Source organism: Alnus glutinosa, chromosome 9 (assembly GCF_958979055.1).
Source record: "Alnus glutinosa chromosome 9, dhAlnGlut1.1, whole genome shotgun sequence".
Classification (NCBI taxonomy): domain Eukaryota; kingdom Viridiplantae; phylum Streptophyta; class Magnoliopsida; order Fagales; family Betulaceae; genus Alnus; species Alnus glutinosa.
Window position 1 is genome coordinate 10,984,418 of NC_084894.1, and position 27,774 is coordinate 11,012,191.

General features: G+C 38.4%; 1 protein-coding gene across 2 annotated transcripts; it reads right to left on the bottom strand.

Annotated features, from left to right (window-relative positions):
• Window positions 1-181: 181 nt before the first annotated feature.
• On the bottom strand, window positions 182-27,078 carry LOC133877548 (abscisic-aldehyde oxidase-like). Of its 2 annotated transcripts, none has more exons than XM_062315892.1 (10): window positions 26,839-27,078; window positions 24,376-26,034; window positions 16,544-16,803; window positions 16,149-16,358; window positions 15,782-16,000; window positions 14,071-15,036; window positions 11,765-11,860; window positions 11,476-11,574; window positions 3,305-3,494; window positions 182-703 (listed from the first exon to the last, which is right to left on the bottom strand). In XM_062315892.1, the coding sequence occupies exons 1-10, from the start codon at window positions 26,987-26,989 to the stop codon at window positions 477-479; spliced, it is 4,077 nt and encodes a 1,358-aa protein (XP_062171876.1). In that variant the 5' UTR covers window positions 26,990-27,078; the 3' UTR covers window positions 182-476. The 2 variants fall into 2 exon arrangements, with proteins under 2 accessions (XP_062171876.1, XP_062171875.1); XM_062315891.1 differs by having other exon boundaries at window positions 24,334-26,034.
• Between the last annotated feature and the right edge of the window lie 696 nt (window positions 27,079-27,774).

Here is a 27,774-nt window from a genome sequence, read left to right on the forward strand (position 1 = left end):
GAGGTATTGCTGGAAAAGCGACTGTAACTAACATGAGGGTGAAGGAAATACTATTTGATAACACATCCATAATGTTTTTGTACTCACAGCCAATAAGTTGTGTTTCCTCTTGGATGTTATTATATAACTGTGAGTACATAATGTTTTGTGGAGGTTAAGCATTGTTTTGAGATAGCAAACCTGAAAGGAATTAGAGTTGCTTCATTTGATAGGACCAAATGAGTTTGAGCATAATGAGATGCTTCTATGGATGTTGCTATGTTGGTCCTTACAAGATTTAATAGGGCGCCTGTCAGTGGGCAACCCAAGAGGAGTAACGTTAAAAGTGAGGTTCAACGTTTATTTTTTAAATGCTAAAAGAGTATAAAGACGGTGGAACACAATGTTTTAGTCATAATCACATATTCACATGCATGCCACCAAGATTACATCATGCTCCATTGAATTAACAATGATAAATTCTGTCTCACTATCCTTCACTTTGTGCCCATTGACCATTCCAAGTACCTCTCCACGCTTTCAAGCCCACAGAGCTCCTTCACGACAGGCATGGTAGCGGGAACCTCCAACTGGAATGTAGTTGAATTAGTGGTAGACTCATCTTGGCTGCTCCAAGAGAGAAGTTGTTTTCTGGCTTCTTTAATCGCTGCTCTAGTAGCACAGTGTACTGAAGCTGCTAGAAGTAATGGTGGCTCACCTGAAGCTGCACGAAAACAGTTTTTGGTTTGTTATTAACTACTTAATTTTTTTATCAGACTACAACTCATCACTGTCCCTGATGGCACTGCATTGATGCCATAGTTATGGGCAAGAGGTCCCATTAAAGAAGTAGGTTTGTCTTGTTTTAAGTTGTGTCGTCTCAGTGTTTGGCATTCCAGGCTTGTTTGGGATTTCGTTGGAAAATAAAACTGTTATCTATAGAAAAAGTCTCATTTTCAAGCTTCCCGAAAAATATAGTTTTGAGCATTTTTAGAGCAAAAACGTATAAAAATAAAAAATAAAAAAATAAAAAAATTAATTAATTAATTTTTAAGTTTTTTACCATACAAACCAAATTTTGTTCGGTAGCTTTTAATGTACTAAAAGCACTTTTTAAGCCCTTTAACACAATCCCAAATGGGCTTAAAGCATCTCAAAAGCAAATGTTGAGCAACTGGGAAACAAGTTTTATTACTGGACAGCTTTTAGGTTGGTTTTGATTGGTTTATTGGGGCTAACGAGTAATAAGAACTTGAGTTCAGGGTTTCTAAAAGGGATGTGGATGGTTGTATGCTGTTGGGGCTGAAACTTACGTGCTTTCAGGTCTGTGAAGAGTTTCTAAGAAGAGTATTTGCAAGGATAAATAAAATCAAGAGGGAAAGGAAGAAGCAGCAGAAGAGACAGGAAGGAAATTAAGCAACAATGCCTTTCTTAAAGTTTTCATTTAATCTAGATTTGATTTTCATTTGAGTACACTGTAGCAGTTATAGATTCTTTAATTTTTCCTATTCCAAGACATGGAATCTTCCTCAATTAGCAAGCTTGTTAATATAAGAAACTTTGACTAAGAAACTATGTTTGTTAATATGTTGGAATGCGTTTTTTTTTTTTCAAAGTGATCTGATGAGATATAAAGATAAAACAGTTTTGAGTGTTTTGTGGCTGTTTGTTACTGTTTTTGTTTTAAATAGAGGAAACAGAAGGAAGAAGGAAGAAGGAAAAAGGTTTAACAAACAAGGCCTAAGCCACTCTAGAATTCCAATCAATTCACAAGCCCTAAAAGAACATTCCTAGGAGCCTTACCAAATTTTACTCACCAAAATAACTAAAAACCACTTTTCTCTATTCTGGTGAGCCACTTTTTTAAAATTTCCCTAGCAACCTCACCATTTTAACTATTCACTATCATTATTCTATTTAAATAATATTTTTTAGATTTATTTATTCTTTCTTTATTTAATCTTTTTAGTGACATTGCTGGCACTAAACACTCTATGCACACACCAGCAAACTTCTCCACGTCATCACCTAGGAAGTAGGGCGCAAGCAAGCAATTACTGTTGCATTTTCGGCGGAGCATCCTATAGGCGGCGCATGGTTGAAGGGCCCTGTTGCCTCCGGCCAGCACTTGGAAACCCATATTTTGAGGGGCAACGTTGCAGTGTGGAGAAATTTTTTGTAAGCAGTTAATATAAACAGGATGATGAGAATTAGTTGCGGAGAGGATGATAGGAACGGCTAGTTTGTTCGGGTGCTAAAAATTTCAAAAGTCAAGCGCGAGGAAGATGTGGGGATGGAGGCCAGGCGGCCACTTGAGGACACGCTCAACGTCTCACTGCTCTTGCAATCTCTCTCTCTCTCTCTCTCTCTCTCTGAAAGTCTCAAAAATTCTGCGCAGAGAGAGAGAGAGAGAGAGAGAGAGAGAGAGGTCATTGCAAAATGGACCAAAAATAGGAGAAGAAAGGAAAAAATTGCCAATTGGGAGAAGAAAGGATAAAAGTGGGCTGTAGTCGTGTGAGAGAGAAAAGAGAAACAAAATTGGTAAGAGTTGGTGAGTGAATAGTACTTATCAAAATTTGTGACTATTTTCTTTCACTAAAACTTTTTGGTTAAAGTGGTGAGGTTGCTGGGAGTGGTTTTTTAGTGTTTCCATTAAATTGGCTCACCAAAATAGGTAAATTTTAGTAAGGCTACTAGCAATGCTCTAAGTCATTATTTCCCCACATTTAGCTCACCAAACATGTCAAAGTAGACAGCTTCCAAATTCTTTTCCATAAAGGAGTTTGACTAAGATGGGACACCACAGGAATATGTCTGTCTACTTAAAAAAAGCATGTTGAAATGCTCAGAGTCGGCAGTTTAAGAAAAATGACATAACTGACTAAAGATGAATTGTATAGAGAAAAGTCTGGTGGATGCTTATTAGGAGACGTAATTTGATTGTCTCTTCACAATTCACAACTATACCAGGGGGAAGAATGCCCTGAGGAACCCTCCCTACGCCCAAACATAGGATTTTATTATATTGTTAAACCTTACCTACTATGGACTCAATTGACTGAATAAGCCAATAACCAGAAGCTAGATATCGAAATCACTGAACACGATATTTTACTGAAATCTTGGTCTTGCAAAAACGTTCTCAGTCCAGGTATGGTCTTTAGCCTCAAACACCTATGAAATTCTACCAGTAACAAGTCTCCTTATATTGAGATAAATGGTTAATTTTATTCTTTCAATCTTTTAATTAGTTTTTTTGAAACATCTTGAAGCTTTTTCAATAAAAAGCCATTTGTATATGATGCAAATATTTGAAGGAACATACCTTTCGAAGAGAGAACACGTTTTTGGTGATGTCCACTGTTCAGTACTTGAACATTGAATTGTTTGGGTATGGTATCAAGTGTAGGAATCTTGTATGTCCATGTGCCTTCCACAACCACTAATCCATTTGAATTTGTCAAGTATTCTTCAAGCATGAAAAACCCAATTCCTTGGACAAAAGCTCCTTCAATCTGCAAGAAGTAACTTAAATTATAGCAAGTCCATGTAGATCTCATTAGCCAGTGAAACAAATACAAGGGGGGGATTTCATCAGGAGGAATCCCTGGCACCTCTATATGTATATGCTTTAGCCTCAACTTGCATAATTGAGTATTGAAAGAGGACTCAGATTCATCTAGCCTATGTGCTTCTTCATTGGATTGCAGTGTGTCATAGACGCTTTGACCTAACTGCTCTTTCTTTCACCAAATATGTTGTTCCATAGGTTCACTTCTTCTTCTTCTTCTTCTTCTTCTTCTTTTTTTTTTTTCAGGAAATTCCATGACTAGTGTTCCAGGGAAAAGTTGAAAAGAAAGGAAGAACATGGGGAGAAGAAAGATTGTATTCTTCTTGATAATCAGCCATACATGCTTAAATAGAAAAGTGATAGAAACTATTGTGGGAATATGGTTAATGCAACTTGCAGTAATAATGACAATAAAATCAGAGTTATAATGACAATAATCTCAGGTAATAAAATCAGATCTGGTATTAAGTAACTTCCCTCTCAAGCTAAGGCAAAGATATCTCGCATGCCCAACTTGCATAAGACTGTATGAAGGACGTTACTGGATACACCCTTAGTCAAAATATTTTGCAAGTTGTTATCCCGTCTTCAAATAATGTATACAAATTAATCCTACACGCAACTTTTCTTTGATAAAATGTCTATTAACTTCCATATGTTTATTTCAATCATGCTAGACTGGATTATGAGCAATGTTGATTGCAACCTCATTGTCACAATACAATCTCATAAGATCCTTAGCATCATATCCAAGTTCTTTCAACAATATCTTTAATCACAATAATTCACATATCCCATGTGCCAAAGCTTGAAAATCAGTTTCTGCACTTGATCTATCAACCATTGATTGTTTCTTACTACGCCAGAAAACTAGATTTCCTCCCACAAAAGTGCAATATTCTTAAGTGGCTCTTCGATCTATTACTAATCCAGCCCAATCCGCATTTGTATAGGATTTTGTTACAAGTGATCATGTCAAGAGAATAACAAACCCTTACCTGGTGAAGATTTCAAACAGTAAAGAATTCTATAACTGCTTCCATGCGAGATTCCCTAAGTGAAAGCATAAATTGGCTCACTCACTAATTGCATAGGCAATGTCTGTACAAGTATGGGACAAGTACATTAGCTTGCCAACTAATCATTGCCTGCCTTTATCCACCAAAGGACTCTCATCATTCTCTATTAACTTCTTATTTTGCTTTATTGGGTTGTCAACACCTTGCAACCAAGCATTCAAATTTCCTTGAGTAGATCAAAAACATAATATTTTTTTTGGAGACTAATATACCATACCTCGATCTTGTTACCTCAATGCCCAGAAAGTGCTTTTTTTTTTTAATTTTTTTTTATTTTATATATATATATATAAGTTAACAAAATTTAGTAAGAGCTCGAGGGCGCAACCCAAATACACAAGTATATGAGAGAAACACCTAACTACAAAAAGACAAAAGATCAAGAAAATCAGGAAATTAGAAATCTGAAAACAATCATAGGCAGTTGTCTACTAGTAAAGAGTTTTGAAGAAGGCAGCCTTTAGCTCCACAATTGTCCTTTCACAATCTTCAAAACTTCGACCATTTCTCTCTCCAAATACACCATTAAGCAAGGCGGTACCATCTTCCACACTGTTGCACTTTGAAAACTACCAAACTGCTCTCTCCAACTTGCACAAAGATCCACCACCTGTCAAGGCATAATCCCAGTGCCACCTCTGGGATGGCTCGCCGCCTCACCCATGGGCCCGGGGTGGCCGCACGCCATCCCTAACCCTATCAAGGGTGGCTCGCTGCCACCCCATTAGGCCTGGGGTGGCAACGTGCCACACCTAGCCCCACCACCCGTCACAAGCCACCCCAGAGCAGGTTGGGGGTGGCCGCGCGGCCACCCTATAGGCCAAGGGTAGCGCGCCAACCACCCTAGAGGTGGCTGGCGCCACGCCTGGGGTGGCTCACCACCACCTCTAGCCCCATTTGGGGTGACTCGCAGGCCACCCTAGAGCAGGTTAGGGGTGGCCTGCAAGCCACCCCCAGCCCATGGGGGTGGTCGCACAGCCTCCCAATAGGCCAAGAGAAGCTCGCCGCCAACCCCCTGCTTTGGGGGGGGCTAGGGTGGCCGCAGGCCACTACTGGCCCATAGGGAGGCGACGAGCCACCCCAGAGGTGGTGCTAGGGGGGGGGGGGGGGGGGTGGCCCCCCCCAAACCCCCTTTTTCAATTTTTTTTTTTTAATTTTTAATTTTTTTTTTTTTTTTATTAAGAGTGACGTATCGCGTTTTTATTGGACCAACGTGGCAACCTAATGGTTTCCATTAAGTTTGTGGACGAAAAACGACTTCAGGAAGTAATTTGTAATTTTCACCTACCACAAAACCTTACAATTACTTTTTATGCCACAATGAGTGATTTGTAATTTAGGCCAATCACATAGACCAATGGTACAATTTTCTCAAAAAAAAAAAAAGGTTCCATTAAGACCTTTTTTTTTTTTATCAAAAGGTTCCGCCAAGGGGGCACTATTATGGGAGATAAGGACATTATAGAACGATTTTACCTCAAACAATCCTCTCTTAGAAGAGGTCCACCAAAGCTTGTCTTCCACATCTCGTCTCGGCCTGATGAAATACAACAAATTGAAGAACGATGAGAAGAAATCTACCTCCAAGTCATGCGCCGCTATGATAAAATTGACATTCCACTAATGAGTCACTAGAAAACTGTAAGTGATTTGCCACACAAGCATCCTTAAGGCAGGCAATATCAAATAACTCTGGAAAAGCTACCTTACGGGCCTGATCCCCACACAACAGTCATGCTAAAATCTAATCTTAGAACTGCCCACCACCGCAAAACTAATGTATCTAGAAAATCCCCCCTAGCCCCTCATGATATTTTTCCATGCGACCCATTACCCTCATTAGAACTCCACCCAATGAGCTGTCATATTTAGAATCCATTACCACTCTCCAAAGAGCCTCTCTCTCAATAGCATAGCACCATACCCACTTCCCCAATTCATTATTTTGTAACCTTCGTGGATGATCAGTCTCATATGACCTAGTTATTCTTAATGAAAAATCATTCTTAGTTGTTCTCCATTTTTCAGCCTTTTCGTAAAGAGATAAGACTTAGTTTGCCAAGAACATTTGTACTCTATGGTCTGATAATGCTAAAGAATATTTATCTCATCCCTTTACCACTTCTCTTATTGAAAAAGGTATTGTTCATCAGACCTCTTATGCTTACACTCTACAACAAAATGTAGTTGCTGAGCGCAAGAATCGTCATTTGTTGGATGTGACTTGGACTCTCATGATTCATATGCATGTTCTGAAACACTTTTGGAGCAATGTTGTTCTTACTGCTTGTTATCTCATTAATTGGATGCCTTCTTCTGTTCTAAATGGGGCAGCTCCACATTCAATTTTATTTCCCCATTCACCACTCTTTTTCCTACCTCCTAGGATTTTTGGTTGTATTTGTTGTACTCACAACCTTGGACTAGGACTTGGAAAGGTTATCGATGCTACAGTCTTGTTCTTCGACAATACTTTATTAGTACTGATGGTTACCTTTTTTGAGTCTCAACCCTACTTTTCTGATACCTCATCTCATGGGGATTCTCTTTTTGACACCCCTCTCACTACACCCAACTCTCTTTCCCCTGGTCTTCAAAGACATTGCCACTTCATAGATCTGCTCCCCTACAGGTGTACACTTGATGTCGATGACCATCCCCCCTCGTGCTCCCACCAAGTTCCTTGAAGTCTTTAGATCCAGTTCGTCCAAAATCAGATTCAATACCTATTGCTCTCTGGAAGGTACTCAATCTTGTGTCAGCAAGCATCCTTTTGGTAACTTTGTTGCTTATCAATCATTATCTCCTTTTCTTCTTTCATTTCCCACCTTTCTAGTGGGTCTATCCCTAAGACAGTTAAAGGATGCACTATCTAATCCTGGTTGGAGGCACACCATGGAAGTAGAAATGGACGCTCTACATCAGAATGCCACTTGGGAACTTGCTCCTCTTCCTCCTTGCAAAGAGATCGTTGGATGCAAATGGGTATATTCTGTGAAATTTAATCCTAATGGAAGTCTTGATTGGTTGAGAGCTTGCCTAGTTGCTAAAGACTATACTTAGACCTATGCGATATATTATAATGAGACTCTCTCTTGTTGCAAAAATCTCTTCAATTAAAGTTTTGATCTCTTTAGCAACTAATCTTGATTGGCCTTTGTATCAACTAGATGTGAAAAATGATTTTCTTCATGGTGATCTTCCGGAAGTAGTATATATGGAGCAACCATCAGGGTTTGTTGCTCAGGGAGAGCATTAGGGAAGTGTGTGTAGATCGAAGAAAGCACAATATGACATCAACAATCTCAACGAGCATGATTTGACAATTTTTTGGATGTGGTAATGGAGTTTGGTCTTCTTTGATGTCAAATTGATTATTCGGTATTCCATTTGTTTAAAGATGTTGAATATATTTTACTTGTGGTCTATGTGGATGACATAGTGATTACTGGGGATGACTGGCGGAATTGCTAGATTGAAATAGTTTTTGTAGGAGAAGTTTCAGACCAAAGACCTAGGAAAACTTCCATGGGCATTGAAGTTGCTACATCTCAAAAAGGAGTTAGTCTATCTTAGAGGAAATATGTGCTAGAGTTGTTGGAAGAAACAAGACACTTGGGTGCTCATCCTGTTGATGTCCCTATGGATTAGGGGTGAAAAGGCAGGCAGTTAATAACTGCTAACTGTTTTTGTAGGCGGTTGGAAAAAACCGCTAATTGCCTAGGGTGAGGCGGTTAGGCGATTTTAGAGGTAGGCGAAGGCGATAACTAACCGCCTTCCCATATATATGTATATATTAGATATGCAAAACGACGTAGTTTCGTATGGGTTTTTAAATGACACCATACATTCAGCCAAAAAAAAAAGAGGCCAAAAAAATCTAAAGTAAGCAAAAAAAAAAGGTCCAATGAAGGCCCAACACCTAAAAATAGGAGATGTGGTGGAATTGGCTAGCATTCTGGGGTGCGGTGTGGCCTTGCTTCCTATCAAGTATTTGGGTCTTCCGTTGGGTGCTAAGTAAAAGGACTCTCATATTTGGAATAGCCTTATTGACAAGATGGAAAATGGATTAGCGGGGTGGAAAAGATTGTATCTTTCTAAGGGTGGGAGGTTAACTTTGATTAATAGTACTCTATCGAGTTTACCTACATATTTTTTGTCTCTCTTCCCTATTCCAGTGGGAGTGACTAATCCTTTGGAAAAAATTTAGAGAGATTTCCTATGGGGTGGTATTGAAGATGCATTTAAATTCCATTTGGTTAATTGGCCTACGATTTGTTCTTCGAAGGTGTCGGGGGGTTTAGGAGTGAAAAATTTGATTCAGTTTAATAGAGCTTTGATGGGTAAATGGCGATGGAGGTTTGCTGTGGATAGGGACGCGCTTTGGAGAAAGGTGGTGGCTATCAAATATGGAAGTATGAGGGGTGGTTGGTGCACTAAGAAGGTTGGGGGTTCGTTTGGAGTAGGGGTTTGGAAGTGTATTAGGAGGGGTTGTGATGTTTTTGTAGAACATGTGAGATATGAGGTTGGGGATGGTTCGAAAGTCTTGTTTTGGCATGATGTGTGGTGTGGGGAGTTACCTTTGAAGACTCTTTTTTTCAGAGCTGTTTCTTATTGCATGTGGAAAGGATGCATGGGTGGAGGAGAATATGCAAACACAAAATGGCTCAATACTGTAGAATGTCTTGTTTATTCAACTTGTGCATGATTGGGAGGTGAAAGAGGTTAGTAGATTTTTTGAGATGTTATATTCTCTTAAAATTAGATGTGAAGGAGAGGATAAACTGTGTTGGATTCCAGGGCAGCATAAATCCTTTGAAGTCTAGTCTTACTATAAGGTTTTATCTAATCTTGTACAGTCTTCGTTTCCATAGAAAAGTATTTGGAAAGTTAAGGTCTCCCTGATAGTGGCTTTCTTGGTGTGGACGGTGACTTTATGAAAAATACTGACTTTGGACAATCTTCGTAAGAGGAACATTATTGTGATGGAGTTGTGTTATATGTGTAAGGCTTCTGGAGAGTCTATTGATTATTTGTTCATGCATTATATGGTTGCTACAGAGTTGTGGAGTATGATCTTGTAGCTGTTTGGTGTGATGTGAGTAATGCCGCAATCGGTGAAAGATATGTTGGGGAGTTGGAGGGGGCAAAAGGGCAACCAAACGTTGATATTGATTTGGCAAATGGCTCCTTTGTGTGTGATGTGGTGTGTTTGGAAGGAATGGAATGCAAGCTATTTTGAAGACTGTGAGACTAATTTGATTAACTTGAAAAAATTAGTGATACAAACTTTGTTTTTATGGAGAGTGAGACAGTCTATGACTGAGTCTTCTTATTCTGATTTTCTAGATAAGTGGTCTCTCTTCTCTTTAAATTAGGGGTTTCATATATACTTCCTGTGTACCATGGGTTGCGCCCCTCTTTTTGAAATATACTTTATTTATCAAAAAAAAAAAAAAGAGCCCAAAATGCCCAAATTTAAAAGTCGTTATGCGGTGTGGTTATAGCTTTAAATAACTACCTAAGGTGGTTCTGGTTAACGGTTATTAGAAGTTAGAGGTAATAACCACTAACTGTAACCGGTTTTTCAAGCGTACTATGGACCCAAGCCAGAAACTTTTGAAAGCTAATGGAGAGTTGTTTGGTAATCCTAGTAGATCAGGCGACTAGCTGGAAAATTAAATTATCTTACTATCACCAGGCCAAATATCTCTTATGCAATCAGTGTAGTGAGCCAATTCATGGAAGCACATGGGAACTTTACATTGGGATGATATGATTTGTATTATAAGATATCTAAAGCAATTCCCAAGTCATGGTATTCTATATAGGAAGAGTGGAAATCTAAGGATAGAAGGATTTACTAATGTAGATTGGGAAGGATCCCCTTCCAATAGAAGATCTACTACCGGGACCTTGTTACTTGGAAAAGCAAGAAATAGACAATGGTTGTTCAATCTAGTGCAGAGACCGAGTATTGGGCTATGGCTCATACAACTAGTGAATTGACATGATTAAAGCAATTCCTTTAAGAAATTGGATTTTTAGTTCCTACACCTATTCCTCTATATTGCGATAATCAGGATGTTGTGCACATTGCTACTAATCCAGTGTTCCATGAGAGAACAAAGCATATTGAAGTTGATTGTCATTTCTTTAGGCATAAAATATTGAGTGAAGATATCTCAACAACTTCTGTGAGATCTGGAGATCAACTTGTTGATGTGATCACAACATCTCTTTCTCGTAGCTGATTGGAATTTATTTGTTCCATGCTGGGCTTATATGATATATATGCTCTAGCTTGAGAGGGTAGTGTTAAGAGTGAATATATGAATATTTGTGGAATTTTGTAATTTCTTAAAAGTATAGGGAGTAATATTTAAACCTTCTAGAAGAAGGCCAGCTTTCCTAGTGAGCTGTCTCCTATAGCTTTCATAGTACATAATATTCTTTTCATTTGGCTTTTCTATTTAATAAATGAAGTAGGAATGAGCTACGTAGAATATGTAGCTCCATACCATTCCCTAGCTTTCTTCCCATTTCAATTTCCTCAGTCTTATTTCGTTACAGTAATAACAACCAAGATTCAGAACCAGCTATGAAGATGTGACAATGATTGGTATATCATCATGAAAAATCCTTTTTCACGCATTCTACTTAAGTTTTCCAAAGCAATAACATGTAGAATGTCGACTACATGAAATATGAGACCCCTTCATTTTGCTAGGAAAGTATGACACCTAAATAAGAATACACACATCCAAACACAAACACCCATTTAGTGTGTGTGTGTGTGTGAGAGAGAGAATTTTTTAGTAGCACATGGGTCAAAACCAGACAAACCTGTCCTAAATCCACGGCAGGGTTGAGACTCATTCCACAATCATAGATAATATCAGTTTGCAAAATTGTGGTTTCTCCTGTCAAAAGATTTACCTCCACCTGCGACAGCATAGGCTTGTGTTAGTGTTTCAACTGATATTAATAAATTTCACTGTAGTAGGACTTGTTCTGCAATATGGTACACTGGAACAGTGCCATAGTGCCCACATGAAACTTTACTTGAAGAAGCACTTCTTTAGTTTCAAAAAAAGCACATGTGGAAGCAGTATGGTGTCAGAAATAAACATGCCTCACTCACTGCAGCGCCATAGTTTAGGTATCGCATGGAAGTAAGGTCAGGGACGAAGTAAGAACTTGCCGATAAGTTCACAACTTGAAGGTGTGCCTACATTTTTATAGATTTGAGTCAGATGGCAAAGATGTAATGTATCAAATCAAGAATATTTCAAAAGAAAAGTGAGAGTTAATATCTTGCCTCCTAGGGTTTCATATGGGCCATTCTTCATACAGCATGCACCTACTTTACAAAATTATGCCTTTTATCCAGGGAAAGTTCCTATTGCTCAGACACCAAATTTACAATGGGATCCAAAACCAATGAATGAAATTTCTTGAATTACATTTTGGTTAGATTTTTTTTTCACATGTAAAAAAGTTTTATTAAAAAAGCGTAAGGCGCACACAAGAAGTATATGAACAGCCAAAAATCAGCCCACAAAAAAGAAAAAAAAAACCCAACAAACCCTCAAACCCGAAACCTCAAGAAGCATCCCCCACTACCGCACGTGAGCCTTGCCTTTCCTATGCCGAGTGGACGCACTTGCATCACCGTAGTTGATGGAGCTTACCAAATTCAAAATCTCCCTCTTGCCTTCGGACTTTAGGCGCGCAACCTTAACTTCCCGAAGAAAGTCCTCTTCAGAGGCATCCAGAATCGCTAAGGATGGATCCTCGTCCTCAGCACTATCCACCTCCCAATTAAATTACATTTTAATAACCAATTAATGTTATTAATCAAGATAAATCATTGAACCAAAGAATCAGGCACTCCAAAAACTGTTAATCAGATTAGATAATATATTAAGGTTTGAGAGCATCCATGTACTCAAAGATAACCAAGAAAAAAAAAAAAAAAACTGAACAGTTTCTTTTTGAAAAAATAGAAATAAAAGACATTGACATTTTACAATTTCAGGGGCAGTATTTAAAGTTTCCTAAACCACAAAAAAGGACTCAATGCAAAGGTTCATTGCCGAGCTAGAGTGCTTTTGAAGAGAGACAAAATGCATCCTGTACATGTCCACAACTCCATATACGACTAACAAGTTGTAACTGGATGTATGACCTCACTCAATGTCAAAAAACTGTAAACATTCATCTTTTTTGTTTTGGATAAAATAAGTATTTGGGAAAACTTCACTTAACCCTCTTTGAACTTCCATCACTTTTATAATGTTCCCTCAAAGTTCAAATACTCTCAATTTAGTGTCAAACTTTTAAAAATTTGCAATCTCACCCCTTTGTTAGGATTTTCCATTAAATCTTAACAGAGGGATGAAAAATTCCCAAAATACTCACATTTTTTTAATAGTGAGACTCCAACTAAATTTTTCTATGTGAGATCCTAGAAGGCCTGGTTGAGATTTAAGCTTTGCTATCTTTTTTTGTGATTCCCTTTAATTTCTTTTTCTTTAAGTTCAAGTCGCCAACCAGGCCTCCAGCAAACCAATTTTCAAACCTCAATTAATACTAAAAATCCTTAAACCGTAAGATAGCCCCCTATCTGTTAAATCAATACTTATTTCGAATACTTAAGCTGATAGAAAAGTGTGGATTTAATCATTTAATTAATATTCTAACACTTCTTCTCACATGTAGATTCAAACTCTCAACAGGTAAGGCCCAACATGTGGAATATTTTTCTGAATTGAGGTAAACTGTAGCGTCAAGATTCGAACTCCGAGCCTCTACTCTGATACAAAATTAAATCTCCACTTATTCGAAAATCTTAAGCTAATAAGAAAGTACGAATTTAATTAATATTCTAGCACTATCAATTAGCATAAAAAGGTTTCTCTTCACACTACTGTTCATTACAGTTCCCAGCACCTGGACAGCATCTTGGTTCTTAGTTTGCTTGCATTGTTTTAAATCCAAATCCTCCATAATTCTTAAACTAACCTAATAAACAAAACCTAAAATATTAACTCTCTTAACGATTGATTTTGATTGTAGGAAAACCAAATCTCCCAATTAAGGAGCTGTCTCACATCAATTACCTTCCCATATCAGATTTTGGTAATTGTGTTTACAGTCCTGCTTTAGCTCAAAGAGTTTAAATTAAGATCTATGCCCCAACTAAAACATTTTACGGACAAAACATAGTATTTTGCAAACTCTTCAGTTCAAACTTTGCAACAACTTTAAGTTGAAATTCTGAAAACATAATAGGACCTAAGATAATAGGTAGTCAATATTATTCAAATATCTATTGTATCATAAAGACTTGGTAAGATACGGTCTTGATTAACACATGTCATTCTCAAAAGGAGAAGGAAAATATCAAAATAGATTGTCCACAGTGCAAATAGCTACCTGATCAATAAGCATCTCCCATTGGATAGAATCCATTTGCTCCTGCAACCTTTCCCTGAGAGGCCTGAGTCTCTCAACCAAAATATTGCAGCAAAGCCTCACTGCTTCACAGCTGGACTCAGACGTTGTGCTCCCTGCAGTAAAACCCCCTTGAATTAAACTCAAGGTATCAGATTGTATGACCCGCACTTTATCCAACAGATCCCCAGCTCCATCGCATTTGATTGAACTGAGAGCAAATGCAGCCATCTGTTTTACCTTTGTCCAAAGCCCCTGGCCAAGTTCAATCCCACCAACTTCAACGACAATAGACCCGTCATTTAAAATGCTTACTTTTCCTGGAGTCGGTCTTAACATCACTTCATGCACAATGGGTATTCGAGAAATGCCCCTTTTCCTCCATTTATTGTCACTATTAAACTCTTTCACCATTTCTGTCCTAAGGCATAAGCTTGAAGACGTGGCCAAACTATCCCATATCGAAGGTAGAGTATACTCAAACGGTTCATCTGCACCACCCTCATAGAATAAGTTAAGGCTGTTGTATGTGTGGAGATTTATGCTTCGGACAGAATCCACTTCCATCGAAAGTACAGATGCTACATGTTCAATTACAGCTTCGGCAATAAATGATCCTTGTACTTCCCCAGGTGCCCGCATTGCAGATTTACTTGTATGGTTTGTTTTGCACACCTTTATATCAAAAGATAAAGCACCCCAGTCATACTTTTTAAGCGCACCCAGCACATTATGAGGCATCACTGGACTTATATCTGCAGACAACCCAGCGTCAATTAATATGTCAAGTTGTAATGCTGTAATCTTCCCATTAGACTTGAATCCTACACTGTATGTTATTTTCATGGGATGCCTTCCTCCTGCCATTATCATATCAGTCTTGCGATCAAGATAAATCCTGACGGGGCGCCGCAATTTGTGTGCTGCAAGTGCACATGCCGTAGCAACCTAAAACATCACAGTTTAAGTACTTGTGCCAATGGATAATTTGTAAACTTATAGCAATAGATTTATCAAATGATACAGAGTACCAAATCAATAAAAATAAATAAATAAGAAAATATGATGAGAGAGAGAGAGCTCACTAAGAAAAAAACTGGACCGCACAAACTAAAAAGGAAGAAAATAAATAAACATTTTCAACTAACGGAAATGCAAGCAATTCTCAAGCACTTTATGATAGGCATCCAAGAAAATTCTTATGGGCTAAAACAGAATTGAGTGGCACTACTTCATCTTGCTGAAAAGTCAATAAAAAAACGTGGTGAGAGAGAGAGAGAGAGCTCACTAACACCAAAAAAAAAAAACAAAAAAAAAAAAAAAAAAAAACTGGACCGCACAAATTAAAAAGAAAGAAAATAAAATAAATAAAATAAAAAATTCAACCAACAGAAATCCAAGCAAGTCTCGAGCACTTTATGATAGGCATCCAAGAAAATCCTTACAGACTTAAGACAGAATTGAGTGCCCGGGTTACTTCATCTTGCTGAATAAAAGAAGTTCCTCATCTAAATTAATATAAAATTTGTCTTCCTAGAAAGGAAGTCACTTTAACTGCAGAAAATTCTGATTCATTTCTACTGTGGTTAAAAGTGCTTAATTCCAGATGGGACTTGTTGGCAGAGTATCAATAATGAAGATATAATCTTGTCAAAATGTTGAACTAAGGAGATTTATACAACAAGATACTCACAGGCATGGCTTTTACGGACTTTCCACCAAAGCCTCCCCCAACTCGTCTTGTAATTACACGAACATTATGATGAGGAATGCCAAGACATCTTGCAATCACAATGTGTGTCCACTCAGGGACCTGACTTGAACTATAAACCACCATGCAGTTGTCTTCATCTGGTACAGCAAGGGCAGTTTGTGTCTCCATATAGAAATAATATTGGGACCCAAGTTTAATCTGAATGTTACAATTCCCCAAAATTTTGTCAGTAAGAATGCATTTTCTTAGTTGATGGGTGACTAAAAAGATGCTGAATCAGTGTAATGATATCAACAGGTTGGGTAGGAGAAGCAAAAAAAAAAAATGGCATATAGATGACGAGTACCTCAGCAGAAACAATCTTCAGATCAGCTTCAGCCATTCCTTCCAATATATCACCAACTTGTTTTGGGTAAATGAAAGAAGGAACCTCAAAAAGGCTAGATCTCTCAACAGCCTCTTCAACAGAGAGAATAGGAGGTTCAAGATTTTCCATATCATAATCAACCACTGCGAATTTTATGGCCATATCTGCATGCTTCTGTGTATCTGCAACCTACAAAGTCATTTTAATGAGTAGATCATGCAGAAACCTCAAAAAGGAAGTAAATTCATTTCTATATTATCCATTTTTTTTTTTTTGATAAGTAATAAAATCTCATTAAAAAGTGCAGAGGGGTGCAATTAATGGAAATGAAGACCACATGTTCCTAGACAAGAATAATGGAATCATGGAATTACCACAAAGGCAAGACGCTGACCAGCACACTCTGTAAGCTCCCCAGCAAATAAGGGTTCAGTACCAAATATGGTCTTTGATCCTATATTCTCTCCACCTGTGGGGATGTCTTTATAAGTAATAACAGCAGCCAGTCCATCTGGATATGGTTTAGGCTGGAATTTTACGCCCCTTACCCGTGCCAAAGGTTCTGTGCTACAAATGAATGATCCATATAGGCAATTTGCTGGTGAAGGAATGTCATCCACATAGATAGCCTCACCTACAAAATGAACGGTATGAGTGAGCCATCTAGTTTAATTTAAGAGCTTGCAGCAGAAGTTGAATGGATGTAACAAAAAGAAAAAGAAAAAGAAGTGTGGTCTGATCAATCACTGTTTTTTTCTTTTTAATAAGTAATTGCAATTTAATTCATTGAAAGCGCAGACGGGCACAACCCTTATACACGGGAAGTATACAAATCATTGTTGTCTAGGCTAGATAGTATAATTGACCATAATGAAGCAGATAACCTATGTAACCAGTAACATAAGGAGGTATGGGGGAAAGTTCCTATCTGGGGTAATTTATGAACATGCTTGCTTGCAGTAATTTCCCAAGAAAAAGAGAAATGATTTTAACACCAGTTAAAACTTTAGCTCTGTTAATCAAACTAGAAAAAAATGTATGAAAGGAGGAGCTGATTTGTTCTATATCCAGCCCTCTGCTATTCATTCAATATGTATAGAAGTGGTTACAATAGAGAGGAATATTCTTGAGAACGACAGCTGGTAGGAACACCTCATATAAGTTTTCTTCCAAAGTAGTACCACATTCTAACACTCCCCCTCAAGCTGAAGCATATATGTCATATAAGCCTAGCTAGGAACAGATAAATTCTAATAGACTCTTACATAATGACTTTGTGAAGATATCGGCGAGTTGATCCTCAAACTTCACAAATGATGTGGGGCTATATCTCCACTCAATATCTTGTCTCAGACGAAGTGACAGACAACCTCAATGTGCGTAGTCCTTTCATGGAACACGAGATTGGAGGCGATGCATAGAGCAGCTTGTTATCACAAGGTAGTGGAATGGGAGTAGGTGTTAGGAAGCCTATCTTCTGTAGAAAATGTTGAAACCAAGTTAGCTCACTAGCAATATGACCCATCACTTTATACTCTGCATCTACACTTGATCAGGCCACTAAACTCTGCTTGTTACTTTTCCATTTTATGAGTTTCCTCCCAAAAAGGTACAATATCTAGTAGTGGGCCTTCTGTCTAATAGTGAACCTACCCAATCAACATCAGTAAAGCCTTCTACCTTGAGATGACCAGTCCTCCTAAATAGTAAGCCTTGGCCTAGGGCAATCTTCAGATATTGAACAATACGAATAGCAGCGTCCCAATGTGAGTGTCTCGGAGCCTCTAAGAATTGACTCACCACACTAACTGCATATGAGATATCTGGTCTTGTGATAGTTAGATAATTGAGGTTTCCAACCAATCGACGGTATCTGCTAGGATTTGGAAATAGGTCCCCATCTCTCAAGAGTTTCTAATTTGGATCCATAGGAGTATCAACAGGCTGAGCACCTAACAATCCGGTCTCTTCAAGATATCAAGTACATATATTGATGATACCTTTCTTAGATCTTGCAACTTCGCTTCCCAAGAAGTACCTAAGTTTTCCCAAACTTTGGAGTGGAAGCGTTGCTGCAAAAACTGTTTCAATCAGGTGATTCCCCCAAAGTCACTTCCAGTAATCACGATGTCATTTATGTAAACAACCACTAATATGTTCTCAACATCAATATGTAAGTGAAAAACCAAGTGATCTGTCTAACAACGATGGAGGACACCAAAATCCATTACTACTTAAGAGAATTTTCCAAATCATGCCCTCAGTGACTACTTACGACCATATAATGCCTTATTCAATTTGCAAACACTACTCCAATACTCCCCCTGAGCAACAAATACAGGTGGTTGCTCCATATAGATCTCCTCAAGTAAATCACCATGAAAGAAGTCAATTCCGGACATCCAACTGATAGAGAGGCCAATCAAGGTTGGCAACAAGAGAAATCAAAACACGAATAGAAGAGATCTTGGCACAAGAGAGAATGTCTAATCATAGTCAATACCATAAGTTTGAGTATAGCCTTTTGCAACCAACCAAGCCTTAAGCCGATCAGCAGAACCATCTAGATGAAACTTGACAATATACACCCATGTACAACCAAAATCATATTTCCCAGACAACAAGGGAATAAGATCCCATGTCCCATTCTGATGTGAAGCTATCATCTCCAATTCCATTGCTTTCCGCCAACTAGAGTCAGATAATGCATCCTAATGGTCTTTGGAATGGAAACACTAGAAATGGTGGAAATAAAACGGGAAAGGGAAGGAGATAAAGACTCACAAGCAACAAAATTACCAATGGGATACTTAGTGATTCTAACACAGGAAGGGGTACCTTTCCGAAGAGCAATGGGAAGTGAATCAAAGTCAATAGATGATACAAGATCTCTAGACGCTGAGGATAAGAAAGAGGGCATTGAAGCTGTCGGCCGTGACGTCTAGAATAGACTGGTAATGGAGTTGGGGCCATTGAAGGTAGAGACACGATGGGAGGTGTAGCAATAGAAGAGAAAGGTAAAGGTTGGGGGCCGGAAATGGGATAAAAGATGTAGGAGGTTCGAATTAATAGTCCTAAGGAGAACTAACACCATGGAAATAGGACTGAGACTCAACAAAGGTAACATCAGAGCTTGTAAAGTAGCATTGTAAGGCTGGAGAGTAACATCAATATCCCTTCTAAGTCTGTGAATAACCAAGAAAGACACACTTAGTGGAGCAAGGATCAAGTTTGTTAAAACCAGGTCCAAGATTGTAGACATAACAAACACACCCGAAAACTCGAGGCAAAGAAAAGACTTGAGAGGAAGGAAACAACATGGAGTAAGGGGCAAGTCCATCAAAGATAGTGCAAGGCATGTGGTTGATGAGATTACATGCAGTGAGGGTTGCATCACTCCAAAAACGTTTGGGCACATGCATATGAAATAGGAGAGCTTAGGCAACATCAAGTAGGTGTCGATTCTTGCGTTCAGCAACACCATTCTGTAGTGGTGTGTGAGGACAAGTGGTCTAGTGGATAATGTCTTTATCAAATACATAGGAAGCAAAGGAATGAGAAACATATCCTTTGGCATTTTGGATCTTAGCATTCAAATTTTCTGGCCAAATTGAGTTTTGATCTCCTTACGAAAAAGTTGAAACGCTGTCATTAACTCGTATCAATTTTTCATTAAGAACAACCAAGTCATTCGGGAGTAATCATCAACAAAATTAACAAAGTACTAAAATTTTGTTTGGTATAACACTAAAAGGTCCCCATACATCGGAGTGAACTAATTCAAATGGGTTGGAGACCCGACCGACACACAATGGTGTTTACTAAACTGACAAGTTTCACATCAAAAAGATGATATATGACCAAGACTCCCTACTTGATGCTTCAAAATGGCAAGAGACGAATGAAAATGAGTGAACGAGGATTGAAGAGCTTGTGGAGGTAAGGTGGGAGAAAAATCCAGATAGTAGAGACCACCAACCTCATGCCCCATACCAATCATCATCTTCATCTCGAAATCCTGAAAAATACATAGAGACGGGAAAAAGCTAACAGAACACTAAAGATCTTTTGTGATCATACCAATGGATAACAAATTAAAGGGAAAACCAGAAATGTGTAAAACAGATAATTACTCAAGATTGGGACAAAGATGAGTAGTTTTAGAGCCTTGAACGGTCACTAAGGAACCATTGGCTAGAGGAACACTCTGAGGTGATGTGACAATATGATAATCAGAAAGATGAGTGGACGCACCAATCATACGTTCAGTCACACCAGAATCGATGACCCATGGGTCAGAAGTAGAGGATAAGAGACAATGGGATGCATTACCTCACTGGGCAAGTGTTGTTGTGGAGGAAGAAGAAGCCCACTTCTAATGAGCAAGGAGCTGAGCATACTCATCTCACAGTATGGAGATCAACTCGGTCTTCTGAATTACAATGAAGAAAGTGGCGGAGCCAAAAGCGGGAGTGGAATCATCTTGGGAAAAGGTCTGATTGGCAGACCCAGTGGGTTTGCCAAGGAGATCCCAATAGTAATCCATTGAATGATTGTTGCGGCCGCCTCCCCGGGAGTCACAATCACCATGCACACTATGGCCACCTCATCTACTATGACCTCCACGTGATCCACAAGAATTACGACGAGAGGCAACAAGGGCAGGGCACTCACCAGGACCCAAGTCCACATAAAAAAGAGTAATGCGCTAAAGTAGGGAATAAAGCTCATGAACAAAGGGAAGGTCAAAGATACATAAGAGTTGTGCACGAACAGGCTCATACTCTTTTTTTATATAAGTAAATGCAAATTTTATAAATAACAGCGTAAGGCGCCCCTAGTACACACGAAGTATACGAGAAACAAACACCTCAACACCGACCCACCCCAAACAACATCCCACATTCTCGGACGGGCTCATACTCGGACTTCAAACAAATGAGAAAGTGGACCACATCCATATCATGGCGCTGCTTCTCCATTTTAGTGATATCATTCGTGAGTGGTTGACACATGTTCCTCTCCTCAAGGACAACCATGACCTGAGAATAATATTTCGTCAAACTTGGATTACCTTGCTCAATACCAAAGTACAGCTTGCTTACTGCAAACAAGCGAGTGACGTTTCGACTCCAGAATAGATATGTTGCAAACGCTCCCAAATGGCTTTTATAGATCAAAGGTGTAACAAAGTGGTCCCAATACTAGGTTCTATGCTACAAAGCATGAGGGGCATGACCAGATTATCCTCTTGATCCCAAAAACTCGTTGAGACAGCTGAAAGAAGTAATCAAGGCGTCTGAGGTCGTATCAGTCGCCAACTCAAAAGATTTCGGCTTGTTAGATAAGAGGTGATCAAATAATCTCTTTTGTCTCAAGAATATCTCTACTCATTGTGCCCAACAAATGTAATTTTTACAATTAAATTTAATAGATGTCATAGGAGAATTTAAAGTAGACATGGAGGAGATGAGTTCAGGTCTAGTAGCCATAGTATCAATCAACAAGTAGAAAACTCAAAATTACAATCAAGTGGAGAAAAAGTTGAGAAACGACCTCAAACTACAGTCAAATGGGCTGAAAACTGCTGAATTGGCCAATAAATAGCAAGAACCAGCCACAAGTGTACTGAACTGAATTGAATCAACGTAAACCGGACTAGAACACCATTGAACTGGTTGAAATATGCCCTGAACCAGCTGGCATATGCTATGAACCAACCAAAAAATCGTTGAACCGGCCAAAAAATCACTGAATCAGCTGGGAAACCACTAAACCGGTAAAAACTTGTTAAAATCAGAAGAAACTTGAACTGTACCAGCTCAGAAATGATCAATACCGGTCACCAAAATTATGAATCAGCCAAAACACAATCAGATCAGTCTGTATCGGCCGAGACAAGACAAGATAAGTTCAGCGATGGGTCGAGTTCGGATGGATTGGGTTGAACTCAGATGGAACGGTTGGACCTAATTTGACTTGATTTTATTCCAAATTGAATGAATAACCCAATAGAAGCTACGCTGGGCGAATGATGCTAACTAGGCTCAAACAGTGGAATGCGGCGCAAGCTTCGATGAACAGCCCAATAGATAAATAAATAAAAATAAAAAAGCTCAACTGATAAACAAAGGAAGCCGATGCAACCAAACAAGCCCAACGATTACTAGAATAACAAACCCGAATAAGGTTATTCAGATCCTGGATAAGGAGGAAGTAACACTCGTAGCCAAATAAGGTGCTTCCCTGTCAACTCCGGTGAGCAATCTCTCCAGCGATGCTCAGAGACTTCCATCGACCACCTTTACAGTATTCACACAATCTCTTGCAAACCATCCAACTATCAAAACACCACAAATAACGATCAGTGACCGCCACGAAATACTAGAGCTATCGGAAAACACCATCAACCACCGCAATTTAACCAAGAATAGCCACAGAAATGCTGACCAACCAAAACCAACGACCTGGGTATAATTTTCACGTCAACTAATCAATAAACCTAGCAAACATCAAATTGGTTCTATTATTCCACTACCATAAGACCAACGACAACAATGGTGATGAAGATTACATGCCACCACATAGGCTTCATACACCTTCCAGCATTATACAAATGCTGGAATCGAACAACCCAAGGTCATAACAACCTAAAAGCAACAATGAAAAAAAAAACAGGGAGAAGAAAAAAGAAAAAAAGGAAAAATGTGAAGAATCAATTTATCATAAACAAGGAAATATTCAAATCCCAAACTCTAATTCCATGTTAATCAAAATAGAAGAAAATGTACGAAAGGAGGAGCTGATTTTTTTCAATATCCTGCCCTTTGCTATCATTCCATATATATAGGAGTAGATACAATAGAGTAAGGAATATTCCTGAGAATCACAGCTGGTAGGGACACCCAAGCTCTGATTCCATGTTAATCAAAATAGAAGAAAATGTACAAAAGGAAGAGCTGATTTTTTTCTATATCCTGCCCTCTGCTATTCATTCCATATAGAGAGTAATTACAATAGTGTGAGGAATATTTCTGAGAATTACAGCTAGTAGGGACACCTCACTAGGACACCTCACTTAGTTTTCTTCCAGAATAGTACCACTTATTATAGCATGCATTCTAACAAGCTCAAAGTTGGAGAAAAGGCAAATTTAGAGAACCTTGTAAGTTAAAAGTTTGAATTGTTTCCTGATCTCTTTGGTATTGCTCGAGTGAAGGATGCGTCAGTGGCTGAGAATATAGTGATTTTGGGCAGGTCCATTCAGTGGAATGTGAGCTTTGTTAAAGAGGCGCATGATTGGGAAGTAGATGTTTTGGCCTCTTTCTTTCAGGTTTTGCACTCTACCAAGGTGAATAGAGATCGGGCAGACTGCCTTAGTTGGGTTTCTTCCAAGAAAGGTGTGTTCAGGGTTAAGAATTATTTTGGTTCCTTGACGTGTTCTGGTGGAACTCGGTTCCCTTGGAAGAGTGTGTGGCGGTCTCAGGCACCCCCGAGGGCAACTTTCTTCACATGGTCTGCAGCTTTAGGTAAAATCCTTACTTTGGACAATCTCAGGAAGAGGCACATAATCATTGTAGATAGATGCTGCCTATGCAAGCGAAATGGGGAATCAGTGGACCATATTCTTCTGCATTGTGATGTGGCCTCCGCTTTGTGGAACAACATCTTCTCTCGCTTTGGTATTTCTTTGGTCATGCCTAAGAGTGTGCTAGACCTAGTTGCTTGTTGGTAGAAGTTTGGGAGATCAAGGAGCGCTACAACGCGGAAGATGGTGTCTATATGCTTATTTTGGTGTATTTGGAGAGAAAGAAACCTTAGGTGTTTTGTATCTCTGGTCGATGGCTTTTTTGTACCCTTTATCCATCAGCTTTGCTGATTTTCTTGCTTCTTTTTCTTGTTCTAGTTAGGTGTTTCATGTTGTATACTTCCAGTGTACGTAGGGGCGCCTTACGCTTTCAATAAAACAAAACTTACTTATCAAAAAAAATTGTCCAATCCATTCAAGCCTTTAATGCATGGGTCAAGTTTCAAACAACAAACATGACACCAGTAAAGAGCAAAAGGATGCTAGAAATAAATGACATGATAGAACATAATCTAAATAAATAAATAGAAGAAAACCATGTTTATGATGCACATAATCACGAGCAGTATAACAAACCAGAAGCTTGGATGGAAGCTCCAGATTTTGTAATTGGCTCACCAACTGGATGATACTCTGTACTCAATCCAAGCACCTGCTTAGCAGATGATAGCAAAGTTTGGGTTTTATTATGATCAAGCTGGACATAATTGTGGTTTATTTTGGAATCCTTGACCAAAATATTACTCATATATCCATCCAACAAACCATTAGAAATTTCACCCCTATTGTCAATTAAGGGGCTAAAGAAATCAAAAAGAAAACCTATGGCCAAGCTTGACCTGTAAGCAGGAGAGGAAGTGCCATCTTCAGGTATTACAGTTGCTCTAACTAATTTGATAGCTTCATATAAAACACCTACACTTAAAATTTTGCCCGCTAAAAATTCCTCCAGCTTTTTTGCTCTGATTGCATGTTTAGCCCCGTAAGCACCAAAAGCCAGCTGACAGTTATTTATAATAATTTCATCAGAAGGTTTACATCGAGAAAGTTCAGCCAAGAAAGCAGCATTTAAATAGGGCAATGCATTTCCAAGAGGTCGTGGTGCAGCTCGATAGGTTTCAAACAGCAACATAGTGTTAGTTTCACAAGAAATATTTTTTATCGATTCCCAATTTGGGATTTTAACACTTAGAAGTACAGTTTTGGAATCCAACGGAGGCCTTTCCAGAAACTCTTCCAACATAATCTTTTCACGTCTAGGACCGTTCATTAGATCTACCATTGAACCCACAGCAAGAAGTACGGTAGCAATATCAGACGGAAAATGTCTCCTTTGTGCCATCACCAAATTTCCCCCTACACTAGCCGTATTCCGGACGAACCCTGAAGCAATCTTCTCCATGTGGTTGGCAATCTTTTCGAACACCATCTCACCCTTTGAGTGAACTTCACATTTGTTTTCTTTCTTTAAAGCTTCAATCGCTTTAGAGATTGTCACAGTTGCTCCAATCTCAATCCCTGTTGGTTCTTTTCTAATTGATGAGAGCTCAGGAATATGCCTTATATCAATGTATCTGTCATAGCGATATAATTCCTTGTAATAACCCATTCCCGTGTTACCAGAAACTAATTTAATCAAGCTTCCATTATCAGCCTCGATGGACTCCAATAAGCTTTGAAGATCCTTGACACTAACAGGATTGTACCAAATAAATCTTTTAGAATCCAAAAGCATGGAAGACCTGATTTCCTTCTTCAAGAACTCAGGAAATGTAGAAATCTCTTTATTCCGGTTATAGAAAGGTAATCTATTTATTTTAACTTCTTTACTATCTCCATTTCTCCAAAAAGAGTTTAAGCCCAAATCCTCAATATCAGCATCAGCTGCAAAACTCTTGCAGGCATCAGCTATTGATCTATACCCAGTACAGCGACAGAGATTTCCTGAAATAGCCTTTTCGGCTTCAGAAACTGTCAGCTTGGAGAATCCAGGAGAGGGCTCTAGCCGATTGGTCTTTTCAGCATTGACCAGGGCCCCAAAGAGTGAAACACACATTCCAGGAGTACAAAACCCACATTGAGAAGCATGGAAACCAGTGAACCTTTGATGAATTGGGTGGAACCCATCTTTGCTATTTCCAAGGCCTTCACTTGTTGTAATAGAGCAACCATTTACACTGCAAAGTAGAGTGAGACATGAACTTGCTGTAAAATCCTCAACCTGGTCAAGTACAGGGTCATACATTGAAAGTAGAACGACACAAGCACCGCAACCACCTGCAATCATAAATTATAGACCATCTAAAGATATCATTTCTAAGTTATTTGGAGATAATTTATATGCTAAACAAATCCATTTCCAGGCATAGTAAGATTATTGAAAAGCTGACATAAATCAAGTTTCAGAATCATCAGAATAACAGAAACAGATTGCTTGGTTGCTGGAAATACCAAAACAAAAAGGAGAATTTGAATTACAGCTTTATCGTACTTTACTTTGCAGAGAAGGAAAAAAAAAATCACCTCAATTATTCAACACTCAATTACGAAGTCAAGACGCACAGTGTAGGATATTAGTCCCTAAGGTCCCAGATAATGATGATAATCCAAGATTCCAAATTATAACCACTTTTTTTTCCTCTGTTTTCTTAGCAAACAAACAAAAATATGATCAGGCCAAACAACCATCCAGTACTGTAAGAGAAGAACAACACAGATTGTCCTCGACAAGTTAACCAAGAACATCTTCCAATCCATTTGCCTAAGAGTAAAATCAATCAGAAGCAAACCATCGATTAAAAAAACTTTCTTATATACGTATACAAAGACATAGAAAACAAAGCCCATGTTCTCAATAATGTCAAAAGCCCATTATTCAAGCCAAATGAAACACTAAGAGTCCATATCAAAGAGTGCAGTTATTACACCTTGCAATATACTTGGTATCACAAGAAGAAGAAGAAAACTCAATTATCCAATCCAAGGAAATGTAACCCAGATGAAACCCAACATCCCTCACACATGAATTCTAATGGTGTAACATAAAGTAACAAACCAACAAACACACAGACAGAAACCAACCTTCACCACAGCCGAGCTTGACACTCTTGAAGCGAGTCTGGGAACGCAAGAACTCCAGCACGGTAGTTGAAGGGTCAACGCTGGAGAGCTCAAACCTCTCTCCATTAACAGCAAAAACCAGACCGTTTCTGGTTTCACTCTGCACCGCCATTTCTCAGAGACAGAAGCTGAGAACTCTTGCTGAACTCGATGCTTTAACAAGTTCAAGAGCAAGATCAGTACAGACTGAACAGTACACACCAGCTGCCACTTACTGGTGTCACAATCACAGGAATTTATGTGTTTTTTCTTCTTTTTTTTTTAATCCGCGGAAAATAATTTACTGTTCAACCAACAAACTTTTCTGGTCATTTGTTTGTCTTCTATTTTTTTTTTTAACATAAACAAATTAACAAACAATTATCAAAAAAAAATAATAATAATTCACATTTATGTCGCATTAAAATAATTTTTAGATAAAAAAATATCATTTAAAATACATTAACGAATATAATTCTTTTTTAAAAAAACAAAAAACAAAAAAAAATTACCTTAGTGAGGCTAACCAAAGAGACTCATGGATTAGAATTTACTAGCTCGTAACCCGTGTTATGTACGGGATTCTTTCTTATAATTTAGTTTCATAATAATAATAATAAAAAAAAAATGGAAGAAGAGAAGTATAGAAAATATAGATAAAAAATAAAAACTGAAAAACACTAATATAATATAATAGGGACAAAAGTTTCTTATAAACTGGTTTATAGGAAATTTTTTACAACTCACATTTAAAAAAGACATGTATCCTTTAAACATGTGAGAAATACATTTTTTTTTTTGTTAATGCTACTAGTACATACTATTTAAATAACATATGATTCTCACATGTCAAATGACACATGTCAATCTTATATGTGGATTGTAAGAAATTTCCTACAAACTGGTTTGTAGGAAATT